This window comes from Bombina bombina, chromosome 6 (genome assembly GCF_027579735.1).
Source record: "Bombina bombina isolate aBomBom1 chromosome 6, aBomBom1.pri, whole genome shotgun sequence".
NCBI classification, from domain to species: Eukaryota; Metazoa; Chordata; class Amphibia; order Anura; family Bombinatoridae; genus Bombina; species Bombina bombina.
This window is the reverse complement of record NC_069504.1, coordinates 682,005,448-682,031,576: the sequence shown is the minus strand read 5'-3', so window position 1 is coordinate 682,031,576 and position 26,129 is coordinate 682,005,448. Positions and strand designations below refer to the sequence as shown.

The 26,129-nt window shown below is 36.3% G+C and overlaps 1 protein-coding gene across 2 annotated transcripts in view; it reads left to right on the top strand.

The window, feature by feature from the left end:
• Nucleotides 1–4,050: 4,050 nt before the first annotated feature.
• MOB1A (MOB kinase activator 1A) overlaps nt 4,051–26,129 on the top strand; it is a 76,651-nt gene continuing 54,572 nt past the window's right edge. The window contains exons 1-2 of one of the 2 annotated variants that reach the window (XM_053717762.1): nt 4,051–4,189; nt 7,806–7,969. In XM_053717762.1, the coding sequence (XP_053573737.1) occupies nt 4,176–4,189; nt 7,806–7,969 (178 nt within the window). In that variant the 5' untranslated portion in view covers nt 4,051–4,175. Of the gene's footprint in view, nt 4,190–7,802; nt 7,970–26,129 lie in introns of both variants that reach the window. The other variant, XM_053717761.1, reaches the window with a different exon arrangement.

Genomic DNA, 26,129 nt, shown 5'->3' with positions numbered 1-26,129 from the left:
CATTTTAAGCAACTCTCTAATTTACTCCTATAATCAAATTTTCTTCATTATCTTGGTATGCTTATTTGAAAAGCAAGAATGTATGTTTAGATGCCGGCCCATTTTTGGTGAACAACCTGGGTTATCCTTGTTACATGGACAGCACCAATAAACAAGTGCTGTCCATTGTATTGAACCAAAAATGTGCTGACTCGTTAGCTTAGATGCCTTCTTTTTCAAATAAAGATAGCAAGAGTACGAAGAAAAATTGATAATAGAAGAAAATTAGAAAGTTGCTTAAAATGGCATGCTCTATCTGAATCACGAAAGAAAAAAATTTGGGTTCAGTGTCCCTTTAATTACTATTCAAACGCAGGCATCCTATCCAACTGCCTGTTGTATGCACTGCACAGTTGGTTGGGACATGCTCAGAAAGAACAGAAGAGGTGGACCGAGCGCTACACCCAGGGCCTTAAGCTTACTAACTATATAGCCTCCTAGTAGGCTAACAATACAAAAGTTAAAATGGGGAGAGAGTAAGCGCTAAAAAGCTTAAAAGGCTAGTAAAAGGTACATTTTAATACATATAAAAATTTACAAATGGCAATCAGACGCATGGATCCATGTCTGACTTAACAAAAAAATATATAATAAACAAATCTAAAAATATCCAATGGAGTATAGCATGTGACTCTGACTTAGTGAGCCAGTGATGAGGGGTTAGAAGGACATGTACATTCAATAATATAAACAACTTAAGTGAGTGATTGAGTGCACACAATAGCTTTCAACAAAGAAAAATAGCATTCACAAAAAAGAAAAATAGCATTCACAAAAAATAGTGTTCACAAAAATTGGCGTAATTAAAAAATGTTCAAATGTTCAACCGGTTATATGTAAGTGAATCCAGTAGTGTTTCCTCCAAAGTGACGTGTAGAAATATAACGTGAAGTCAATAATAGTAGAATGTAAACTTTGAGTGGGTCAAATTATTGCGGTTCAGCTGCTAAATTAAAAAATTGTAAATCCGTGAGGTGTATAAAAATAAAAATAACTTGTGAAAAAATCCACGTGGAAAACTTGAATTCAAATGATAAACAAAGGTCAAAAATCAAAAGACAAAAATCAAAAGACAAAAATAACAAAAGACAAAAATAGAAAATCAGTGATAATATTAAAAAGCACTAAAGATCTAGTGAAAACAAATCCTTAATTCAGATGTTAAAAATCCTTGGTAAGATCCATAACAAACAAATACATCGATAAAATACCTAAAAGGGAACAAAAGAGAAAACAAATAGTGCAACACTGTATATGATATATAATATAGGTAATTAAAACCAAGCTCACCAGTATGCCAATGCGTTTCGGCCTAGACTAGGCCTTTCTCAAGACTAGTCTAGGCCGAAACGCGTTGGCATACTGGTGAGCTTGGTTTTAATTACCTATATTATATATCATATACAGTGTTGCACTATTTGTTTCTCTTTTGTTCCCTTTTAGGTATTTTATCAATGTATTTGTTTGTTATGGATCTTACCAAGGATTTTTAACATCTGAATTAAGGATTTGTTTTCACTAGATCTTTAGTGCTTTTTAATATTATCACTGATTTTCTATTTTTGTCTTTTGTTATTTTTGTCTTTTGATTTTTGTCTTTTGATTTTTGACCTTTGTTTATCATTTGAATTCAAGTTTTCCACGTGGATTTTTTCACAAGTTATTTTTATTTTTATTTTTATACACCTCACGGATTTACAATTTTTTAATTTAGCAGCTGAACCGCAATAATTTGACCCACTCAAAGTTTACATTCTACTATTATTGACTTCACGTTATATTTCTACACGTCACTTTGGAGGAAACACTACTGGATTCACTTACATATAACCGGTTGAACATTTGAACATTTTTTATGTACGCCAATTTTTGTGAACACTATTTTTTGTGAATGCTATTTTTCTTTTTTGTGAATGCTATTTTTCTTTGTTGAAAGCTATTGTGTGCACTCAATCACTCACTTAAGTTGTTTATATTATTGAATGTACATGTCCTTCTAACCCCTCATCACTGGCTCACTAAGTCAGCGTCACATGCTATACTCCATTGGATATTTTTAGATATTTTTAGATTTGTTTATTATATATTTTTTGTTAAGTCAGACATGGATCCATGCGTCTGATTGCCATTTGTAAATTTTTATATGTATTAAAAGGCACCTTTTACTAGCCTTTTAAGCTTTTTAGCGCTTACTCTCTCCCCATTTTAACATGCTCAGAAAGAGCAAACCCTCAGGACCCCTATAGCCGCCCACCAAACTTTCATATGCATAAACCATCTTTTATGATTGACTCAAAATCAGACACAGTTTTGTTCACTGGTGAAATTTTGGATAAAAACAAAGAACATGTAATTTAAATGTTACATACACTGACAGACATCCCAACTCTCCCTGAAATTCAGGGAGTCTCCCTGATTGTAATAGCGGCTCCCTGATGCCAGCAAATGGAATGCAATCTCCCTGAAACTCCAAGTACCATGATCCAATGTGGTCCAAATCCAGAAAAGTGTTTCTTTAAAGGGATACAAAACCCAATTTTTTTCTTTCATTATTCAGATACAGCATGCAATTTTAAGCAACTTTATAATTTATTCCTATTATTTATTTTTCTTCGTTCTCTTGCTATCTCTATTTGAAAAAGCAGGAATGGAAGGTTAAGAGCCAGCCCATTTTTGGTTCAGCACCTTGGTAGAGCTTGCTGATTGGTTTGCTACATTTAGTAACTAATATGCGAGAGCTACCTAGGTGCGGAAATAAAAATGGGCGGCTCTTAAGCTTACATTCTTGCTTGTTCAAATAAAAATAGCATGAGAATGAAGAAAAATTAATAATAGGAGTAAATTAGAAAGTTGCTTAAAATTGCATGCTCTATCTGAATCATGAAAGAAAAAAATTTGGGTTTAGTATCCCTTTAAAGAATGCCTTTAGTTGCTGGGACGTTATAGAACCCTCAAAGCATGTATCAGTAACAAAAAAGCCCCCACTGATTCTAATAAAATAAAAACACAAATACTATCTTATTTACTAAATTTGATTAAACTTTGTATTCTAAAATATTTAGGCATTCAACAAGCGTATGATCACTGGAAAATAGGTTTGTTGTATGTGGTTGTGCAATAAAGCTACTTTTTTTTTTTTAATGTGACTTTAGTGGGAAGCTATTTTAATGATAAGGGGGGGGGGGTGGCGGCACAGTAGCGGGTGAAGCCACCTCCCTGAAATGAGTTTTTGCAGATTGGGATGTCTGCACTGACTTCATTAAGTCTATTTCAGATAGATAGAGGTTAAAAACAAATACATACATACATAATATACAGTAGTGGGATTCCGGAATTTTAGGAACAGTTTCTAGTAGGATTTCTTCGTTTTCTTGGGATCTTTATTTAAATGTAAGCTTAGGAGCCGGCCCATTTTTGGTTCATCAGCTGGGTAACGCTTGCTGATTAGTGGGTGAATGTAACCACCAATCAGCAAGCACTACCCATGTGCTGAACCAAAAATGGTCCGACTCCTATGCTTACATTCTTGCTTTTTCAAATAAAGATTCTTGGTACAAAGAAAAATTGATAATAGGAGAAAATTAGAAAGTTGCTTAAAATTGCATGTTCTATTTGAATCATGAAAGTTTCATTTTGACTAGACTATTCCTTTAAGGCAACATAACATATATATATATATATATATATATATATATATATATATATATATATATATATAGTTTCTAACGTTTGCCTGTTTTATCCATTCCTGTAACAATTGCCAACTGAAGACCATTTTCTTGTTTTCTTCTGAAGATCTATACAAATATACCTCTAGTTTGTTTATCTCGGGACTCAGGTGTGTAGCACTAGCAAGTATTGTAAAACGTTAGGCTCGCAACTTGCAAGTTACGCATTTGACAAGGTCACGCCCACACAATGTTTCAGCAGCCATTTATTGGTTGGCAGCAGACGTTCCACAGGAAAGTGTGCTGTGTAAAGTTTTGTTCCAGATATCGCGAGATATTTTTGCAGGGCGGACTCGACCGGAAGTGGAGAGTTGGAGTTCGGTGTTCGTATTTTCTCTCCGACCAAGACAGTGAAAAGCAGTTCCTGGTTACCGGGCAGGAGATTCCTGTCTCTCCCTTCCCTGCAACATGAGTTTCCTCTTGTGAGTTCCGGGGAACGGAGGGGCTTAGTAAGAACGAAGCAGCGGGGCTAGCAAGAGAGGGGTGGAAAGCAGAAGTGACGAGAGGCTCGGCTGCCTAACATGGTAGCAATGGGTTGAGCTCGATAAGAGTTTGTGTTGATTCTGACCGCACAGTGAAAAAGATAACATTCTATATTACCCAACGTTTTAACTAGAGGGCTCTATTCCCATGCTTTTTTTGTCAGTTTATAAAAAGTTTGTTTTTAGGAGCATTCACACTCTGTTATCCATGGCTAAACATAACTTTCCAGTTTAGTTAATTCGAGTTCAGTGACTTCTCTTGCGTTGGCTGTTAAAACTTTGTATTTATTAAACCAGCTTTTCCTGGGTACTAGAATGTTGGCTGTTTTAGGATGTAAATGTTATAATCTGACAACATAAACAGATCATTTGAAATGCACAGTACTGACTTTTTAAAATTCACTTACAATGTAGTTCCTGCATTAATAATGTGAAAATGCTTAGTTATAAAATGACCACTGCTTTAGTGCTAATTTATTGTACACTTGCAGCTGTCACTCACACATGCTCTAAGTGATGGTGGGGATACCACTGGCACTAAGAACTGTGCACACATGCAGCCTATGATAACTTTTCAATGTGGAATTTTTCCCTGAGTACTGCTCAAGTGCTTCAAGTGGAATTTTAGATGCACTATTGCGCATTTTAAGTAGTTGTTTTAAATTCTGTTATCAATATTAGCTTTTGGTCTCAAATACTTTTTGTGTAGATGACCAAGGTAGGCCAAGTACATTTAGGCATATGCAAAATGCTTGTGCATATGACAGTAAGAGTGAGGAATAGGCAACATTTGTGATGGTGTATAATGATTCTGACACAGTGGTTGGCAAATTTCTTAAGTTAACATTTTGCAGCATTATAAATTATCAGCCACGCTTTTGGTTAAAAAAAATAAATGTTTATTTCAATTGTTTTGTTTGCGAGAGTTAAAGGGATGTTAAACCGTAAATACATGCTAGATATGGTGTATTTAAAGCAAAGATTAGTCTTAGAATAATATGTAGATGCATTTGTACAATTATATTACTTTTTTAAGTATTAAAGGGCCATAATACCCAAATGTTTAAACACTTGAAAGTGATGCAGCATAGTTGTAAAAAGCTGACTAGAAAATATCTCCTGAACATCTCTATGTAAAAAAGAAAGATATTTTACCTCAAAAGTTCCTCAGTAGCCACCTCCCATTGTAAAGGATTTCTAAGCAGCATTTTAGTATGTCTGTCCTAGGACAGCTTAGGGGATGGTCCTCGTGAACTCTCATATTATTTCACCAATCAGGTAAAGGAAGCTTACTATGAAATCTCATGAGAGTTAAGTCAAATCTCATGAGATCACAGTAAGAGTTCATGACCTCAGCACTGCTGATGCTGATTGGCTGCTGTTCATTTCTTCATTTTTTTTTTTTTTTTACCTGCAGCTGAGCAACAGCTGATTATAACTTTTTTACACAGAACTTACTCTGCTGAGCTGAGGAGATTGTGAGGTAAAATATCTTCCTTTTTTACATAGAGATGCTCAGGTGATATTTTCCTGTCAGCTTTTTACAGTTATACTGCATCAGTTTCAAGTGATTTAGCATATGTATTATGTCCCTTTAACAATGTAAGTGTAAAGGTTTTGTTTCTATAAAATACTTTTGGTTTCTTTAAAGTAATTGGTGCCGCCATGTTTGAACTAGTTTTCCATGTATCTCTATTTGCGCAAATAAGACTGTGTGGAAACCTTTTTTGATATTCCTATGTTCAATACAACCTTATTTGGACAGACTCTTATTGCCCGTTTTTTCTGTTATTAATTGTCGTTGACAGGAAAGATAGATAATAGAAAACTTAAAGAGATAGTCTACACCAGAATTTTTTTTGTTTTATAAAAAAATTATCCCTTTATTACCCATTCCCCAGTTTTGCATAACCAACAGTTATATTAATATTTTACCTCTGTGATTACCTTGTATCTAAGCCTCTGCAGACTGCCCCCTTATCTCAGTGCTTTTGACAGACGTGCAGTTTAGCCAATCAGTGCAGACTCCAAAATAACTCTACGGGAGTGAGCACAATGTTATCTTTTTTACACACACATGAACTAGTACTGTCTAACTGTGGAAAAACATTCAAAATGCTCTGAGCTAAGAGATGGTTTTCAACAGTTTAGAAATCAGTTTGATCCTACCCAGGTTTAGCTTTTAAAAAATACCACGAAGGTAACAAAGCAAATTTAATAATTCATTTGGAAAGTTTTTTAAAATTGCATGCCCTGTCTGAATCATGAAAGTTTAACTTTGACTAGACTGTCCTTTTTAAGTACCAACACAACGGCTCTCATTACTTTATAGAGGCTTAGTTAAATTACAGAAAAGGGGGACAAAATAATGAAAGCATATGGTAAAGGTGTGTTTGTTTTGTTTTGTGGGTTTTTTTTTTGTTTTTTTTTTTTACTGCTATTAAAGTGATTGTAAATTTTACTTGATGAAATCAAACATACTTGCTCAGAATGTTATAAATATGTAAACCGCATTCATATAAACATAAAAAACAAATGCAATAAACTTTTATTTCATTTTTTACTTATCGTAGTTGTAAGTACTCGACTCCTCCCAACCGTCTTCTTCCTGGTTAGGAGCCCTACATCCGATGCCTCATTTTAATATTTTACTCCCACTCCATGACGTTTGTTGTAAGCTCGTTCACGAGCAGGGCCGACATTTGCGCATGCGATTAAACAATTGCGGAGAAATCGCGCATGCGTATAGCGACCAATACTACAGAAAACAACAGCTCCTCAGCTCTTGGAATGAATGAAATTCAAGAGGTATTGCGCATGCGAGACTCGAGGACGAGCATGGAGTATGCTACGTCATCGGGTAGCTCACGCATGCGCATTTAAAGAAAGTGACGTGAGGAACAAAGATCCTGACGCCCCGGGGAAGCAAAAAACAAGCAGACAGAGAAGTGTCAATCAAAAAAGAAAAGTGGGACCAAAAATGCAGGCGGAGGAATCGGCGAAAACAATAGTAATTAAAATGATATATATTGACTTTAGTTTACATCTTGGGAAAATATGATGAATGAGACTAGGGTTTATTTGTGAAATTAAATACTTTGAGGCAGAGATGTTTGTTTGACTTTACATGCACTTTAATCATTTTATCTTACAATCTCATACTGTTTAATATCCATTTAATAATAATGTTCAAGGGAAATGTTATTCATATTAAAAAGCAACATCTAAACATTATGAGAACATTTCTTTGCTTTTAGTAGAGTGTGCTTCCTACGACTGATCACAGGCTCATAAAGATAATTTCCACAGATCTATTGGTGGAGAGGAACACTCCTCTACAAGCCTGACAAGAAATTATTCCTTTATTCAGGCAGGGACACTGCGTTAAAAACCCCCCCAAAAAAACATTTTTTTTTTAAATTTAAATACATTTAAAATGTACTACAATGTGTTTAAGTCACACTTTTTTTTTTTACTTTTGGCAGAGAAAATGGTTATCATTTTGAATTAAAGAATCGTGTAGAATAATGCTGTGTATTTTATTTTCCCCCAGCAGCAGTCGATCTTCAAAAACATTCAAGCCAAAGAAGAACATCCCAGAAGGATCTCACCAATATGAACTTTTGAAGCATGCAGAAGCCACACTGGGTAGTGGGAATCTCCGGCAGGCTGTAATGCTTCCAGAAGGCGAGGATCTCAATGAGTGGATTGCAGTTAACAGTAAGTGTACAGGATGGCATAATGTGCTAGAAGACATGGCTTTTATGTTATTCATGTATTTAACCCCTTCACACCGTTAGGACGTTCCATGTCGTCCTAAAAGCTCTGTGCTTTAACGCCATTGACGACATGGAATGTCCTACTTTATATGATGTCTTGCAACTGTCTCCTTTCAGGGAATGGCATGGGAGCGTGCCAAGCAACGTAGGCAGTTCCCCCATGAATGGATCCTGGTCTTGAAATCACGTGATCGCATTGACAATCGTGGTTTCATTTTTTTTAAACAAATGTTTTAACATTGGAACAATGTTTTTAAAACGAAATCACACGGGTGTGATCAGATCACGAGGGACTGCCTTAGATGCTAGGCACGCCCCTGTCCTAGTTCCATTCCTAAAGCGCAGGATGCCACATTGGTTAGGAAGTTCCCTGCCATCATAACGGTGTTAAAGCACAACTTTGTTAGGCCTACATGGAACATACATTAACTCCATTAAATGTTTGCCCCCGGCATGAAGGGGTTAATCATGTATCGCCTCTTAACTTGTTTCCTTTATAACCATGGATATATGGATAATTTTTTTTTGGATGCTGATTGCTGAATTAAATGGTTATTAAACTCAAAACTTAACTCCCAATAAAATGTTTATTATGCATAGTAAAACAGTTTTGTAATATTGCTTCTTTATTTTGTCTAATTAGTTTGGGATTTTTTTTTAAATGCCCCAGAGAGGCTGGAATGGATCCTATAGATTTCAGATCCTTAACCCTGCAACATGCTACACAGTACTTGCTTGATCAGTGCAGGCGTTATCTGTCTCTAGTTGGTCAAAGCAATGTTGACAAGATAACCATACTAAAAAAGGTTTTCAAAGTCTGTCGCTGTATTGCAAAGCATTTTATTTTCGGACAGTTTTAATTGTATGTATGTCGCACACTTATACAGAGCTTGAAAAATCCAGTCCCGGACAACTACAGCATTTGCTGTTTGTGTTTTTGTTTTGTTTTTTCACATTTTTATTTTCTGCAAGCTATTTTAAACACAGAGCAGGCTTCTTAAAGAGAACAGTGGAACTGGGGGGGGGGGCTTGTATAGTGGCTCATAGAGTCCTAGGAACCGGCACAAAGGAGAGTGTGAGAGTAGATCTTTCCCAAAGGTCGATACAGTGCCTATGAATTACAGAACTTCGGCTCTGCTGAAACCCCAGGGGCGCCTAGCACCACTGCTGGAATTTAAGCCCATCATGCTGCATAATTTAAAAAAGTGTTTTATACATATATATTTTTAATATAAAATTAATAAAACGCCCTGGCCTTACCAGACCATTTTTTGTGCAGTGGGTGGGGGTCTGGTGCACCGATATGTCGGCTCAACTTTCAGTAAGTCCTTGGCTGGCAGCTAAAACATACAGCCTATCTTGCACATAGCCTTTTGTGCAAACTCAATTGCCCATTTTATACCGGTCTCTAATTGTCTTTTGCTGAAGAGGCAGAGAGGGGGAAAACCTAGGTTCTAACATGACAGTGCCCATTACTTTAAAGAGACTGAGAATTCCTGCAATGAAAATGTATTGCAAAGTTTGTATTATAATGTCCCTTTTAAAAACACAATTGAAATGTGTATACCCCCCATCCATTTTTGTAATTACAGTTTAGATAAATGGAGGGATATCATTGATTATACATTATTTAAATTATATGGACAGTCTACTCCAGAATTATTTTAATAAAATAGATAATCCCTTTATTACCCATTCCCCAGTTTTGCATAACCAATAGGGTTAAAGTGATATACTTTTTACCTCTAATTACCTTGTGTATCTAAATCTCTGCAGACTTCCCCTTATTTCAGTTCTTTTGACAGTGCCCTCTCATAAGTAACTCCACGGGCGTGAGTCTAATGTTATTGATATGACACACATGAACTAATGTTCTCTAGCTATCAATCTGTCTAAAGCTTTGAGATAAGAGCCTTCAAGGGCTTAGAAATTAGCATACGAGTTTACCAAGGTTTAGCTTTCAACAAAGAATATCCAGAGAACAAATCAAATTTGATGATAAAAGTGAATTGGAAAGTTGTTTAAAATTGCATGCCCTATATGAATCATGAAAAGTTTAATTTTGAATAGACTGTCCCTTTTAAGTGATAGGCCCTTTAGATAATGTAAAGGATACATACAAAGGGAACGTGATGAATAAATGACTGCAGTCTGTGCCGTTTCCTGTTTTACGAGTTGCCTGTCAGTCATATGATAAATATTTTGTTTAAACAGACATTAGTCAGAGTACACATTTTAGATAACTTGAATCTCAAATGATGCAATTAGAACATTTTCCAAAAATTGCAACAAAAAAATACAATTGGGTCCCTTTTTAAGCCATTTCAAGATAATCGTACACTGTATCACTGTATTATGCAAGCAATTAGGCACTGAATTGCAGAAGCTGTACATACAAAATAAACAGCTAGGTTAAAGGGACACTTAAAGTCAAAATAAAACTTTCATGATTTAGAGAAGGCATGCGGTTTTAAAGGGATATAAGACCTTAAAATATATTTTTGTGATTCAGATTGAACATAGTTTTATAAAAAAGTTTCAAATTTACTTTTATCATAAAATTTGCTGCGTCCCCATGTTATTGTGTTGGAGATTCCTAGGTAAGTGTCTGGGGCCCTATATGGCAGCAAATGGTGCTGCCCACTAGCAAGTTCTTTTGGGAAATTGCTGCCATATAGTACTGCCAGCATGTGCATGCTCCTAAGCTTACATCCCTGCTGACCAAGAGAACTAATGAAACTTGATTATAGAAGTAAATTAGAAAGTTGCTTAAAATTGCATTATCTATCTAAATCACAAAAGAAAATGTTCAAATTTCATATACATTTTTAAGTGATTTTCCAATTTACTTCCTTTATCAAATTTTGCAGTCGCATGTGCACAAGTTCAGTATACTAGTCTGTGATAGGCTGGTTGTCACATGATACAGAGGGGTGGAAAATGTGGAGGGTAAGAAATTTGTCAGAATTTTTTTTAGCATGCACTTGTTCTTTATACAATTCTACTGTATTTATCAGCCCCCTAAAAAGCTCCACTGCATGAATGCACATGTATTTATCTACAATATGCATTCATATGGTTCAAGCCATACAGGCAATTCCATGTTTATTGAAAATGAAATGCGGCAAATCACTGACTTCAAGTTAAAGGGACAGTATGCACCAATTTTCATATAACTGCATGTAATAGACACTGCTATAAAGAATATGCACAGATACTGATCTGAAAATACAGTATAAAACCTTTTAAAAACATACTTGGAAGCTCCCAGTTTAGCACTGTTGATTAAGTTCGACTGGGACACCCACTGAAAGGGGCTGAGAAAGCAGGAAGAGTGGACAGTCCCCCTGGCTATGAAAAGACCCATTACACAAATAGGAGCAGCAAGAATCTGTAGATTTGAGTCTACATCTGATACTTTCGGGCTTGGTTAGGAGTCTGAAAATCAGCACAACGTTATTTTAAAACAAAAGCAAAACTATACATTGTTATAAAAACAATCCCAGATGGGCTATATAAATGGATAATCTACAGAATACTTGGGCAGAAAAATGCCCAATTGTACATAGCCAACTATGTAATACTATAATGCTGTAACTAATTAAAGCATTTTATTATTGCATATACTCATTGTTTCCAAACATTTCACATGGGATTAAAGAAATAACCCTCAAGCTGAAATCATACCGATGCCTTACAAGTTAACAGCTTTTCATATACAAGATGGCTAATCTGTGTGTCTGCTGATATTGTAAATTATTTTGAACCCACCCATTTCTGAACAGAGTAAATCTGTAGTGTAGATATCCAGAAAAAATGTTGATTGACAAACATTTACACTGGTACAGTGATATAAGTATTTGTTTTCATTTAGCAACCAAACATTGCCTTTCCGTATTTATATCTGCTGCGTATGGTGTGTAGCTTTACATACAAAATAAGAGCGTTGGAGCAGGGCTCAAATATGTGAGGCGGAAGCAGCATCTGGATAACAGCCATGGCCCAGGTCCATTTGTTAGTATGTCTGTCAAACTAAATGGTTAACGGGATAGACTCCTTGAAAAAGATAGATAATCCCTTTTTATTACCCATTCAACAGTTTTGCAAAACAAAAACGGTTGTATTAAAGGGACATAAAACAAGTTGGGATAGAGACAAAATTTATGTACTTTAATTACTTTACCTGCAAATTTATACTGCTGTGCCTCGCTATTAACCCTTTCTTTTTGGTTTCTAAATTGTAAAGCTTTAACTCCCCCCCCCCCCCCCCACACACACACACACACAATTCCTTTTATGGCTGTATCTATATCTATGGATGCTTTTGGTAGAATACAAAAGATAATAGGGATTATCTGCTGGAGCATGCCTAGATAGAAGCTGTGAACTCATTGAAAAACACTGCTAAGGATGGGTGGAGTTGGCTGCTCCAGGCAGCTTAGCTATGTAGTTCAGTTTGCTTATTTTTGAAAATTATTTTAAAATACTTGCCAGCAATTTTTAAACAATTTTTTTTTTTATGCAATCTTTTTTTAATTAGACCTTTTTATGATATGCACAGATCTCAACCTCTTAAGTCCCTTTTAATATACTTTTCCCTCTGTAATTACCTTGTAGCTAAGCCTCTGCAGACTGCTCCCTTATTTTAGTTCTTTTGACAGACTTGCATTTTAGCCAATCAGCGCTGAGGCTTATAACTCCACATGAGTACAGTTATCTATATGACACACACAAACTAGCACTGTCTAACTGAAAAAAACTGTCAGTGCAGACAGAGATAAGAGATGGCTTAGAATTTAATGTTTGAGCCTACTTAGGTTTTGGTTTTTAACAAAGAATACCAAGAGCACAAAGCAGATTTGATGATACAAGTAAATTGGAATTTTATTTTTTATTTGTCCCATTCTCCCTGTAATTTAACTATGATTTTTTATTTTTTTATTGCATGCCCTGTCTGATGAAAAGTTTTAAAGGGATATGAAACCTAAATTTTTTTTTTTTTCTTTCATGATTTAGATTCAGCATGCCATTTTAAGCAACTTTTTACATTTTACTCCTATTATCATTTTTTCTTTGTTCTTAATATTTTTATTTGAAAAGGCAGGAATGTAAGCTTAGGAGCCAGCACATTTTTGGCTCAGCACCTGGGTAGTGCTTTCTGATTCTTGGCTTCATTTAGCCACCAATCAGCAAGCGCTATCCAAGTGCTAATCTAAAAATGGGCTGGCTCCTAAGCTTACATTCCTGCCTTTTCAAATAAAAATGTCAAATAAAAATTTATTTTTTTTGACTTGACTGTCCCTTTTAATTGAAAAGAATTGCTGTGCCTAAATAAGGACATTTGTAATATCTTGCATGTAACTCTAACATTTAGGAAACTTAATATTGTAAAGCTCATATCTGTGAGCTGTAACTAGATTTACATGATATTCTAATGCATCTTCTGTTAAGTTGTAAATGCAGAACATATAAAAATAGATGGCTTTAACATGGATGTTACAAAAAAGGTTGTTTCATACCGTCGTGGCACTGCAAGGGACTTCGTTCTCAGATGCACTGCAAAAAGAAAATAGCCTGCCCACAAGATTAGTCAGTCACAATTGAAACACTAGACACCTGTAAACTTCTTGAAGGAAGCTTGTTTGCTGCATAAAGAACCCAGTTTGCCATAGGATTCCATTCATATGAATAGTCTATCGTGTTACTGCTCAACCAGACAGCACTTGTGTTATTACTGTTACAACGATCTTTTATATAAGCTATAGAACTATTGATGGTCTAGTAGCTCATCTATGTTTTAAAGGGACAGTCTACACCAGAATTGTTATTGTTTTAAAAAATAGATAATCCCTTTATTACCCATTTCCCAGTTTTGCATAACCAACACAGTTATAATAATATACTTTTAACCTCTGTGATTATCTTGTATCTAAGCCTCTGCAAACTGCCCCTTTTTTAGTTCTTGACAGACTTGCAGTCTAGCCAATCAGTGTCTGCTCCCAGATTACTTCACGTGCACGAGCACAGTGTTATCTATATGAAATATGTGAACTAACACCCTCTAGTGGTGAAAAACTGTTAAAATGCAATCTGAAAGAGGTGGGCTTCAAGGTCTAAGAAATTAGCATATGAACCTCCTAGGTTAAGCTTTCAACTAAGAATACCAAGAGAACAAAGCAAAATTGGTGATAAAAGTAAATTGGAAAATTGTTTAAAATTACATGCTCTGTCTGAATCATGAAAGTTTATTTTGGCCTAGACTGTCCCTTTAATTAATTGTTTAAAACTATTTCATATTAAGAAAACACCTCTTCTATACAAGATCTTATACGGCAGTTATAATAGAAGTGTTGTCCCCTGTGTGAGCACTCGCATAAGATTTTATTAAAGAGACGGTAAACACCAGAATTTTTGTTGTTTAGATAGTCCCTTTATTACCCATTCCCCAGTGTTGCGTAACCAACACAGATAAAATACACTTTTTTTTTTTTTCACCTCTGTGATTACCTTGTATATAAGCCTCTGCAAACTGCCTACTTATTTCAGTACTTTTGACAGACTTGCATTTTAGCCAATCAATGCCAACTCCTAGGTAACTCCATGTGCATGAGTACAATGTTATCTATGACACACATGAGCTAATGTGTGTCATAGATAACCATAAAGGTGAAAAACTGTCAAAATGCATTCAGCTAAGAGGCGGCCTTTCAAGGTCTAAGAAATTAGCATTTGAACCTCCTAGGTCCTAACTAAGAATGCCAAGAGAACAAAGCAAAATTGGTGATAAAAGTAAATTGGAAAGTTGTTTAAAATTGAATGCCCTATCTGAATCATGAAAGCTTTTGGATTTGACTGTCCCTTTAATTTATTCACTTGGGCTATGGCACACTGGGGCTTTACATGTGTTAACTGTTTCAAATATAACAAGTTGGTGGCTATATAATCTTGTGGGCAAGATATGTTTAATTTGGATGTTGTCCATTTTGACAAAGGTGCCTGTAACTATGTGTTTTTCTTTAAATCCCACAAGTGCTTTCTTTTAAAGGGAACATGAAACCCCCAAAAAAATATTTCATGATGCAGAGAACATGTAATGTTAAATATCTTTCCATTTTACTTCTATTATCTAATTTGCTTCATTCTTTTGGTATCATTTGTTGAAAAAGTATCTACCTATGGGTGATGTTGGAAACCAGACATGGATCTGTTGCTCAATGTGCCTGGAGGGATATGGCTGCACTTCACTGACGAGGCCACACTAGGCCGAAACATACGTCGGCTCCTAAGGTGGTAACTTGACAGAACTACGGTGCTAGGGAATTTGGCGGCTCTATACAAATAAATGATAATAGAACAAGTTATTTATGCTATTGTTCATTCCAGGGTTGAGCGCTGCTCTTTTTGTATAAATACCTAGGTAGGCTAAGAAGCTGGGAGCTAGCTGCTGATTGTTGACTTCACGTATATGCCACTTGTCATTGGCTTAGCAATGTGTTCTGCTAGCTCCCAGTAGTGTGTTCTTGCCCCTCATATAAAGATATAGAGAGGATGAAGCAAAATCGATCTAAGTAAATTTGAATGTTGTTCAAACATGAATGCTGTCTCAATCATGATAGAAAAATGTTGTTTCATGCCCCTTAAAGTGATTGTAAACTTTACTGAATTAAAGCCCAGTATCAAAAAAATAATCTTCAACAGGGGCACTTTAATGCATTAAAGTTTACAAAGACAAGTATTTTTGAAAATACTTACCATTGCGTTATAGAAAACCTAATCCCGGTCCTCCGCCCGCAACTCCTGCTTTCTTAAGCAGAACGTTGACTCATTCGGCTTCCTCAAACTGTTTTGTGCCCCCAACGATTGGAGGAAACCGGATTAGTCATTGATCTGCTAAAGAAAGCAGGAGATGTGAGCGGAGGATCAGCGTTTATCATAACGCAATGGTAAGTATATTAAAAAAAAAAAGCGTCTCTTTGTAAACTTTAATGAAAGTGCTCCTGTTTTTTTAAGATTTTTTTTTTTTTTTTGATATTGGGCAAAATGTTTTGCTTTTGCAGTGCTCAAGGGGAAGTTGCTGTTTTTTGGCGCAAGTGATGCCTTTTTGAAAATTATGACAAATTGTATTTATTTTATACAGAGAACCTCCACTCCGGCAGGGGGTTCTGGATATGGAAATTAACTTATTGATGTCTTAATAATTGTAAACTGAATGTGTAGATCCTGTTTGAAGTGGAACCATAGACGTGCCCGGAAATGTAGAGGTTTTTAAATCTTTGTTTTTTATAATGTTGTATTAATAGAAACCTTGTTTGTCTCTTGAATTAATCATGGCTAAAATCTGAAACCCTGTAGAAAATGTTTGTAAGTTCCATTCCTAGTAGTGGTTCCTGATTGAAGAACTGGAGAAGCATCTAGGATAGCTGATATGTGACACCTGTTATAGGATATATTGCAAATGTTCCATGTGCCTGGATTTTAAAAAGTGTTTGTTTTCTTTTGAAGCCTATTGGGAAACATTTGTCTTGTGATGCACTACTGATGTCTCTTTTGTGTAGTTGTGTGAAGTTCCCTGTCAGGTGGAGTGACCTAGTAAGGAGGGGGAGGGGTCGTGTATATGGTTACATTACTTACGATGTATTGTATTTTAATATTTCTTTCATGTAATTAGCAAGAGTCCATGAGCTAGTGACGTATGGGATATACATTCCTACCAGGAGGGGCAAAGTTTCCCAAACCTCAAAATGCCTATAAATACACCCCTCACCACACCCACAATTCAGTTTTACAAACTTTGCCTCCGATGGAGGTGGTGAAGTAAGTTTGTGCTAGATTCTACGTTGATATGCGCTCCGCAGCAAGTTGGAGCCCGGTTTTCCTCTCAGCGTGCAGTGAATGTCAGAGGGATGTGAGGAGAGTATTGCCTATTTGAATGCAGTGATCTCCTTCTAAGGGGTCTATTTCATAGGTTCTCTGTTATCGGTCGTAGAGATTCATCTCTTACCTCCCTTTTCAGATCGACGATATACTCTTATATATACCATTACCTCTGCTGATTCTCGTTTCAGTACTGGTTTGGCTATCTGCTATATGTAGATGAGTGTCCTGGGGTAAGTAAGTCTTATTTTCTGTGACACTCCTAGCTATGGTTGGGCACTTTGTTTATAAAGTTCTAAATATATGTATTCAAACATTTATTTGCCTTGACTCAGAATGTTCAACTTTCCTTATTTTCAGACAGTCAGTTTCATATTTGGGATAATACATTTTTTCTTACCTTAAAATTTGACTTTTTCCCTGTGGGCTGTTAGGCTCGCGGGGGCTGAAAATGCTTCATTTTATTGCGTCATTCTTGGCGCTGACTTTTTTGGCGCAAAAATTCTATTTCCGTTTCCGGCGTCATACGTGTCGCCGGAAGTTGCGTCATTTTTTGACGTTATTTTGCGCCAAAAATGTCGGCGTTCCGGATGTGGCGTCATTTTTGGCGCCAAAAAGCATTTAGGCGCCAGATAGTGTGGGCGTCTTATTTGGCGCGAAAAAATATGGGCGTCACTTTTGTCTCCACATTATTTAAGCCTCATTTTTTCTTGCTTCTGGTTGCTAGAAGCTTGTTCTTTGGCATTTTTTCCCATTCCTGAAACTGTCATTTAAGGAATTTGATCAATTTTGCTTTATATATATGTTGTGTTTTTTCTCTTACATATTGCAAGATGTCTCACGTTGCATCTGAGTCAGAAGATACTACAGGAAAATCGCTGTCAAGTGCTGAATCTACCAAAGCTAAGTGTATCTGCTGTAAACTTTTGGTAGCTATTCCTCCAGCTGTTGTTTGTATTGATTGTCATGACAAACTTGTTAAAGCAGATAATATTTCCTTTAGTAAAGTACCATTGCCTGTTGCAGTTCCTTCAACATCTAAGGTGCAGAATGTTCCTGATAATATAAGAGATTTTGTTTCTGAATCCATAAAGAAGGCTATGTCTGTTATTTCTCCTTCTAGTAAACGTAAAAAATCTTTTAAAACTTCTCTCCCTACAGATGAATTTTTAACTGAACATCATCATTCTGATTCTGATGATTCCTCTGGTTCAGAGGATTCTGTCTCAGAGGTTGATGCTGATAAATCTTCATATTTATTTAAAATGGAATTTATTCGTTCTTTACTTAAAGAAGTCCTAATTGCTTTAGAAATAGAGGATTCTGGTCCTCTTGATACTAAATCTAAACGTTTAAATAAGGTTTTTAAATCTCCTGTAGTTATTCCAGAAGTTTTTCCTGTCCCTGATGCTATTTCTGCAGTAATTTCCAAAGAATGGGATAATTTGGGTAATTCATTTACTCCTTCTAAACGTTTTAAGCAATTATATCCTGTGCCGTCTGACAGATTAGAATTTTGGGACAAGATCCCTAAAGTTGATGGGGCTATTTCTACCCTTGCTAAACGTACTACTATTCCTACGTCAGATGGTACTTCGTTTAAGGATCCTCTAGATAGGAAAATTGAGTCCTTTCTAAGAAAAGCTTATCTGTGTTCAGGTAATCTTCTTAGACCTGCTATATCTTTGGCTGATGTTGCTGCAGCTTCAACTTTTTGGTTGGAAACTTTAGCGCAACAAGTAACACATCGTGATTCTCATGATATTATTATTCTTCTTCAACATGCTAATAATTTTATCTGTGATGCCATTTTTGATATTATCAGAGTTGATGTCAGGTTTATGTCTCTAGCTATTTTAGCTAGAAGAGCTTTATGGCTTAAAACTTGGAATGCTGATATGGCTTCTAAATCAACTTTACTTTCCATTTCTTTCCAGGGTAACAAATTATTTGGTTCTCAGTTGGATTCCATTATTTCAACTGTTACTGGTGGGAAAGGAACTTTTTTACCACAGGATAAAAAATCTAAAGGTAAAAACAGGGCTAATAATCGTTTTCGTTCCTTTCGTTTCAACAAAGAACAAAAGCCTGATCCTTCATCCTCAGGAGCAGTTTCAGTTTGGAGACCATCTCCAGTCTGGAATAAATCCAAGCCAGCTAGAAAGGCAAAGCCTGCTTCTAAGTCCACATGAAGGTGCGGCCCTCATTCCAGCTCAGCTGGTAGGGGGCAGGTTACGTTTTTTCAAGACAATTTGGATCAATTCTGTTCACAATCTTTGGATTCAGAGCATTGTTTCAGAAGGGTACAGAATTGGTTTCAAGTTGAGACCTCCTGCAAAGAGATTTTTTCTTTCCCGTGTCCCAGTAAATCCAGTAAAAGCTCAAGCATTTCTGAAATGTGTTTCAGATCTAGAGTTGACTGGAGTAATTATGCCAGTTCCAGTTCCGGAACAGGGGATGGGGTTTTATTCAAATCTCTTCATTGTACCAAAGAAGGAGAATTCTTTCAGACCAGTTCTGGATCTAAAAATATTGAATCGTTATGTAAGGATACCAACGTTCAAGATGGTAACTGTAAGGACTATCTTACCTTTTGTTCAGCAAGGGAATTATATGTCCACAATAGATTTACAGGATGCATATCTGCATATTCCGATTCATCCAGATCACTATCAGTTTCTGAGATTCTCGTTTCTGGACAAGCATTACCAGTTTGTGGCTCTGCCGTTTGGCCTAGCTACAGCTCCAAGAATTTTTACAAAGGTTCTCGGTGCCCTGCTGTCTGTAATCAGAGAACAGGGTATTGTGGTATTTCCTTATTTGGACGATATCTTGGTACTTGCTCAGTCTTTACATTTAGCAGAATCTCATACGAATCGACTTGTGTTGTTTCTTCAAGATCATGGTTGGAGGATCAATTTACCAAAAAGTTCTTTGATTCCTCAGACAAGGGTAATCTTTCTGGGTTTCCAGATAGATTCAGTGTCCATGACTCTGTCTTTAACAGACAAGAGACGTCTAAAGTTGATTACAGCTTGTCGAAAACTTCAGTCACAATCATTCCCTTCGGTAGCCTTATGCATGGAAATTCTAGGTCTTATGACTGCTGCATCGGACGCGATCCCCTTTGCTCGTTTTCACATGCGACCTCTTCAGCTCTGTATGCTGAAGCAATGGTGCAAGGATTACACGAAGATATCTCAATTAATATCTTTAAAACCGATTGTTCGACACTCTCTAACATGGTGGACAGATCACCATCGTTTAATTCAGGGGGCTTCTTTTGTGCTTCCGACCTGGACTGTAATTTCAACAGATGCAAGTCTCACAGGTTGGGGAGCTGTGTGGGGATCTCTGATGGCACAAGGAGTTTGGGAATCTCAGGAGGTGAGATTACCGATCAATATTTTGGAACTCCGTGCAATTTTCAGAGCTCTTCAGTTTTGGCCTCTTCTGAAGAGAGAATCGTTCATTTGTTTTCAGACAAACAATGTCACAACTGTGGCATACATCAATCATCAAGGAGGGACTCACAGTCCTCTGGCTATGAAAGAAGTATCTCGAATTTTGGTTTGGGCGGAATCCAGCTCCTGTCTAATCTCTGCGGTTCATATCCCAGGTGTAGACAATTGGGAAGCGGATTATCTCAGTCGCCAAACGTTGCATCCGGGCGCATGGTCTCTTCACCCAGAGGTATTTCTTCAGATTGTTCAAATGTGGGAACTTCCAGAAATAGATCTGATGGCGTCCCATCTAAACAAGAAACTTCCCAGGTATCTGTCCAGATCCCGGGATCCTCAGGCGGAGGCAGTGGATGCATTATCACTTCCTTGGAAGTATCATCCTGCCTATATCTTTTTGCCTCTAGTTCTTCTTCCAAGAGTAATCTCCAAGATTCTGAAGGAATGCTCGTTTGTTCTGCTGGTAGCTCCGGCATGGCCTCACAGGTTTTGGTATGCGGATCTTGTCCGGATGGCCTCTTGCCAACCGTGGACTCTTCCGTTAAGACCAGACCTTCTGTCACAAGGTCCTTTTTTCCATCAGGATCTGAAATCCTTAAATTTAAAGGTATGGAGATTGAACGCTTGATTCTTGGTCAAAGAGGTTTCTCTGACTCTGTGATTAATACTATGTTACAGGCTCGTAAATCTGTATCTCGAGAGATATATTATAGAGTCTGGAAGACTTATATTTCTTGGTGTCTTTCTCATTTTTCCTGGCATTCTTTTAGAATACCGAGAATTTTACAGTTCCTTCAGGATGGTTTAGATAAGGGTTTGTCCGCAAGTTCTTTGAAAGGACAAATCTCTGCTCTTTCTGTTCTTTTTCACAGAAAGATTGCTATTCTTCCTGATATTCATTGTTTTGTACAAGCTTTGGTTCGTATAAAACCTGTCATTAAGTCAATTTCTCCTCCTTGGAGTTTGAATTTGGTTCTGGGAGCTCTTCAAGCTCCTCCGTTTGAACCTATGCATTCATTGGACATTAAATTACTTTCTTGGAAAGTTTTTTGTTCCTTTTGGCCATCTCTTCTGCCAGAAGAGTTTCTGAATTATCTGCTCTTTCTTGTGAGTCTCCTTTTCTGATTTTTCATCAGGATAAGGCGGTGTTGCGAACTTCTTTTGAATTTTTACCTAAAGTTGTGAATTCCAACAACATTAGTAGAGAAATTGTGGTTCCTTCATTATGTCCTAATCCTAAGAATTCTAAGGAGAAATCGTTGCATTCTTTGGATGTTGTTAGAGCTTTGAAATATTATGTTGAAGCTACGAAATCTTTCCGTAAGACTTCTAGTCTATTTGTTATCTTTTCCGGTTCTAGAAAAGGCCAGAAAGCTTCTGCCATTTCTTTGGCATCTTGGTTGAAATCTTTAATTCATCTTGCCTATGTTGAGTCGGGTAAAACTCCGCCTCAGAGAATTACAGCTCATTCTACTAGGTCAGTTTCTACTTCCTGGGCGTTTAGGAATGAAGCTTCGGTTGACCAGATCTGCAAAGCAGCAACTTGGTCCTCTTTGCATACTTTTACTAAATTCTACCATTTTGATGTATTTTCTTCTTCTGAAGCAGTTTTTGGTAGAAAAGTACTTCAGGCAGCGGTTTCAGTTTGAATCTTCTGCTTATATTTTTCGTTAAACTTTATTTTGGGTGTGGATTATTTTCAGCAGGAATTGGCTGTCTTTATTTTATCCCTCCCTCTCTAGTGACTCTTGTGTGGAAAGATCCACATCTTGGGTAGTCATTATCCCATACGTCACTAGCTCATGGACTCTTGCTAATTACATGAAAGAAAACATGAATTTATCAGGTAAGTTCTTACATAAATTATTTCTTTCATATTAGCAAGAGTCCATGAGGCCCGCCCTTTTTTTGTGGTGGTTATGATTTTGTATAAAGCACAATTATTCCAATTCCTTATGTTATATGCTTTCGCACTTTTTTATCACCCCACTTCTTGGCTATTCGTTAAACTGAATTGTGGGTGTGGTGAGGGGTGTATTTATAGGCATTTTGAGGTTTGGGAAACTTTGCCCCTCCTGGTAGGAATGTATATCCCATACGTCACTAGCTCATGGACTCTTGCTAATATGAAAGAAATGAATTTATCAGGTAAGTTCTTACATAAATTATGTTTTTTAGACCTAGTTACAAAATGGCCAAAGCAGTGGGTTTAAATAAATTAAAGGGCCACTAAATGCAGTAGGATTGCATAATTAAAGGAACACTAAACCCACATTTTTTTTCTTTCCTTATTCAGAAAGAGCATGCAATTTTAAACAACTTTCTAATTTACTCCTATTAATTTTTCTTTGTTCTCTTGCTTTTTTTATTTGAAAAAGACATCTAAGCTATTTTTTTGGTTCAGACCATGGAAAGCACTTGTTTATTGGTAGGTGAATTTACCCACCAATCGGCAAGAACAACACAGTGTGTTCACCAAAAATGGACCGGCATCTAAACTTACATTCTTGCATTTCAAATAAAGATACCAAGAGAATTAAAAGAATTTGATAATCGGAGTAAATTAGAAAGTTGCTTAAAATTGCATGCTCTATCTGAATCACGATAGAAAAAAATTGGTTCAGTGTCCCTTTAACAAGTGCATAATAAAAAAAAAAAAAAAAAAAAAAGATTGAACACCTACTCTGAATTTCAAATAAGTAGTAGATATTTATTTTTTTTCCTCCTATTTCCGGCCCACTGAATCATGTGACAGACATCAGCCAATCAGAGTAGTATACATATACCTTGTGAGCTTGTGCACATGCTCAGTAGGATTTTGTTCCCAGAAAGTGTGAATATAAAAAGTGTGCAAAAAATTTGATAATGAAGTAAATTGGAAAGTGTCTTAAAACTGCATGTTCTATCTGAATCATAAGTTTATTTTGACTTGAGTGTCCCTTTTAAAGGGACACTGTACCCAAACATTTTCTTTCGTGATTCAGATTGAGGATGACATTTTAAGCAACTTTCTAATTTACTCCTATTATCACATTTTCTTCATTCTCCTAGTATCTTTATTTGAAATGCAAAAATGGTAGTTTAGATGCCGGCCCATTTTTGGTGAACAACCTGGGTTGTCCTTGCTGATTGGTGGATAAATTCATCCACCAATAAAAAAAGTGCTGTCCAGAGTACTGAAACAAAAAAAAGCTTAGATACCTTCTTTTTCAAATAATGATAGCAAGAGAACGAAGAAAAATTGATAATAGGAGTAAATTAGAAAGTTGCTTAAAATTGCATGCTCTTTCTGAATTACAAAAGAAAAAAATTGGGTTCAGTGTCCCTTTAAGTATTTTTGCAACACGTGAAAAGAACTTTGGTAATTCCTCTAGTTTAATGTCTTGAAAAACTGTTTTTTTGTTTAGCACTTTTTGTCTTGTGCAAGTTTATGAGCTCCAGCACTGAGTCTCTAAAACACTATAGTCAAAATTAGTTTTATGATTCAAATGTAACATGCAATTTAAAAAAACACAAAACTTTCAATATACAGTACTTCCATCATGAAAACATGCAGACTCTTTTTATATGCATACTTTAATGCACCAGTTTCTACTGAGCATGTGCAAAAGTTCATAGTTTATACATATATGAATTTCGTGATTGGCTGATAGCTTTCACATGGTACGGGGGGGATTGATTCAACTTTGATATTTGCCAGAAAACATTCTATGGCTCATTTACAAATTTAAAATGCTTTTTGCTTTGTGTTTTTTTTGTTTTTTTTTAAGTGTGTATTTGTCAGTTATTAAGTAGTCATTTAAGATCTAAGAGTAGGCATGTGGTACAGTCAATCAAATGCTGTACTATTGACCTATAGACTTATTACATACTTCTCCTGTGTTGCTGTAGTTTGCATTTTACTGCTTATTTGAGGGTGTTTGCAGGATTATTTATGGGGACAGGGCTGAATATTAACGGTCAAGGGACATATTAAAGGGATATGCCACAGTTACTCAAAACTAAACTAATTGTGATATAAACAACAATAAAGCTTCTTGTTCTCTTGCAAAATTAGCACTTCTAAATGCTCAGTGCAACCACTGCCCTCAGGAAGATAAGGTACCTGACATGTTGACAACTTTAAAGGGATATGAAACCCAGAATTTTTCTTCCATAATTCAGATAGAGCTTGTGATTTTAAACAACTTTCTAATTTACTTTGTTCTCTTGGTGTCTTTTGTTCAATAGTAGGGATGTATGCTTAGGAGCTGGCCCATTTCTGTAGCACTATATGGCAGCAGATTTGCAAGAGAACTAGATGGCACCCCATTTTCAGATGCCTACATAGGTATCTCTTCAACACAGAATATCATGGAAACAAATTTTAACTATTTTTTTTTTAAATTGTATGCTCTGAATCACAATGTTTTGGGTTTTATATACCTTTTTTAAGTTCTAAAGTTGCATTCTGTCCTCTGAGCATGGGGAATAAACGGACTTTCTGTTACTGTTCAGTGAATGCTATAGGAAAAAAAGCTGGTTACTCTTGAGGATTTGACATAGTTATAAATGCCTTCCTGTAGAGCAGGGCTTTCCAAACTTCATGTTGGTGACACTTTTTAGACCTACGTCATTTCACGACACAGTAATTCAGATGTACTAGCAAACAGGAGGTTAAACTAACTTTTTAAAAGAGATACAGACACATACATACATTATATGATAACTAAATGTATGTATGTGCAAGCATTAAAAAAAAAAAAGTTTAGTACCACCAATAGCTACTTACTATTTTAATGGGCTGTATGAGATTGATGGGATGAACACAGTTTCTGAATATTAGGTGGAATATTAGATAAAGACACTCGCATTTCATCATCAAGCATTTTTAAGCTTCCACTTCCTATCCATATATCAAGAGCAGCAATGCACTACTGGGAGCTAGCAGCAAAAAAAACCTCTGACTTCAGCTCAGCATTTAAGCTGCTGCCCGCGCTGCAAACACACTGCTCTCCCACTCACTGACTACACGTGCAGTCAGGAGCCAATGTGCTGCCAATGGGAATAGTTTCAGTTCCTGCTGAGCTGCGCCAATAGGTTAAGATGATCTGTGACCCACAAGGTATCAATCATCTGTCAACCATGTGATATGTGTAGCAGGCAGGCGGAAAGTCAGAAACCAAAAAAAAATTTAAAATAAATTTGTGCTGAAGCAGATACACACTAATGTGTCACGACACACAGTTTGGAAAGCACTGCTGTAGAGATTTCAGCCCCCTTGTAGGGTTGTGACAGGAAGTAATGGCTCATGTACAAGTGAAGTTATAAAAAGAAACAAAAGGTAAAAATCCATTTAAAATTATGAGAAATAATATATTGCAATGATTTCTATTACATTTAACTCACTGCTTTAGTCGGTTTCATTGTTGTAATAAAAAAAACACAACGTACATAGACGTGCAAAAAAAGTGTCCATGCCTCAGGAATATGTAATGTCACACACAGACTAGATATGGTGTTCTGTTGATTAGGTAAAAACACAACTACTGCTAAGAACGGACCGGCTTAAAAGGTTAATGCTTAAAAGGAAAATGTGAGTCATGTAGATACTTGACATCTTGACATGGTGTTGGCTGTTTGCATCAAAATAGATTTTTTTTTAATTTATCTGCAATTAGACTTTAGAATTGTAATAAAAAAATAAAAAAAACTGTCTTTACATAAACTTCCTATATTCTATGGCCTGAATACTTCTAATTTTTCTAAGATAAAGTGAAGCAGAAG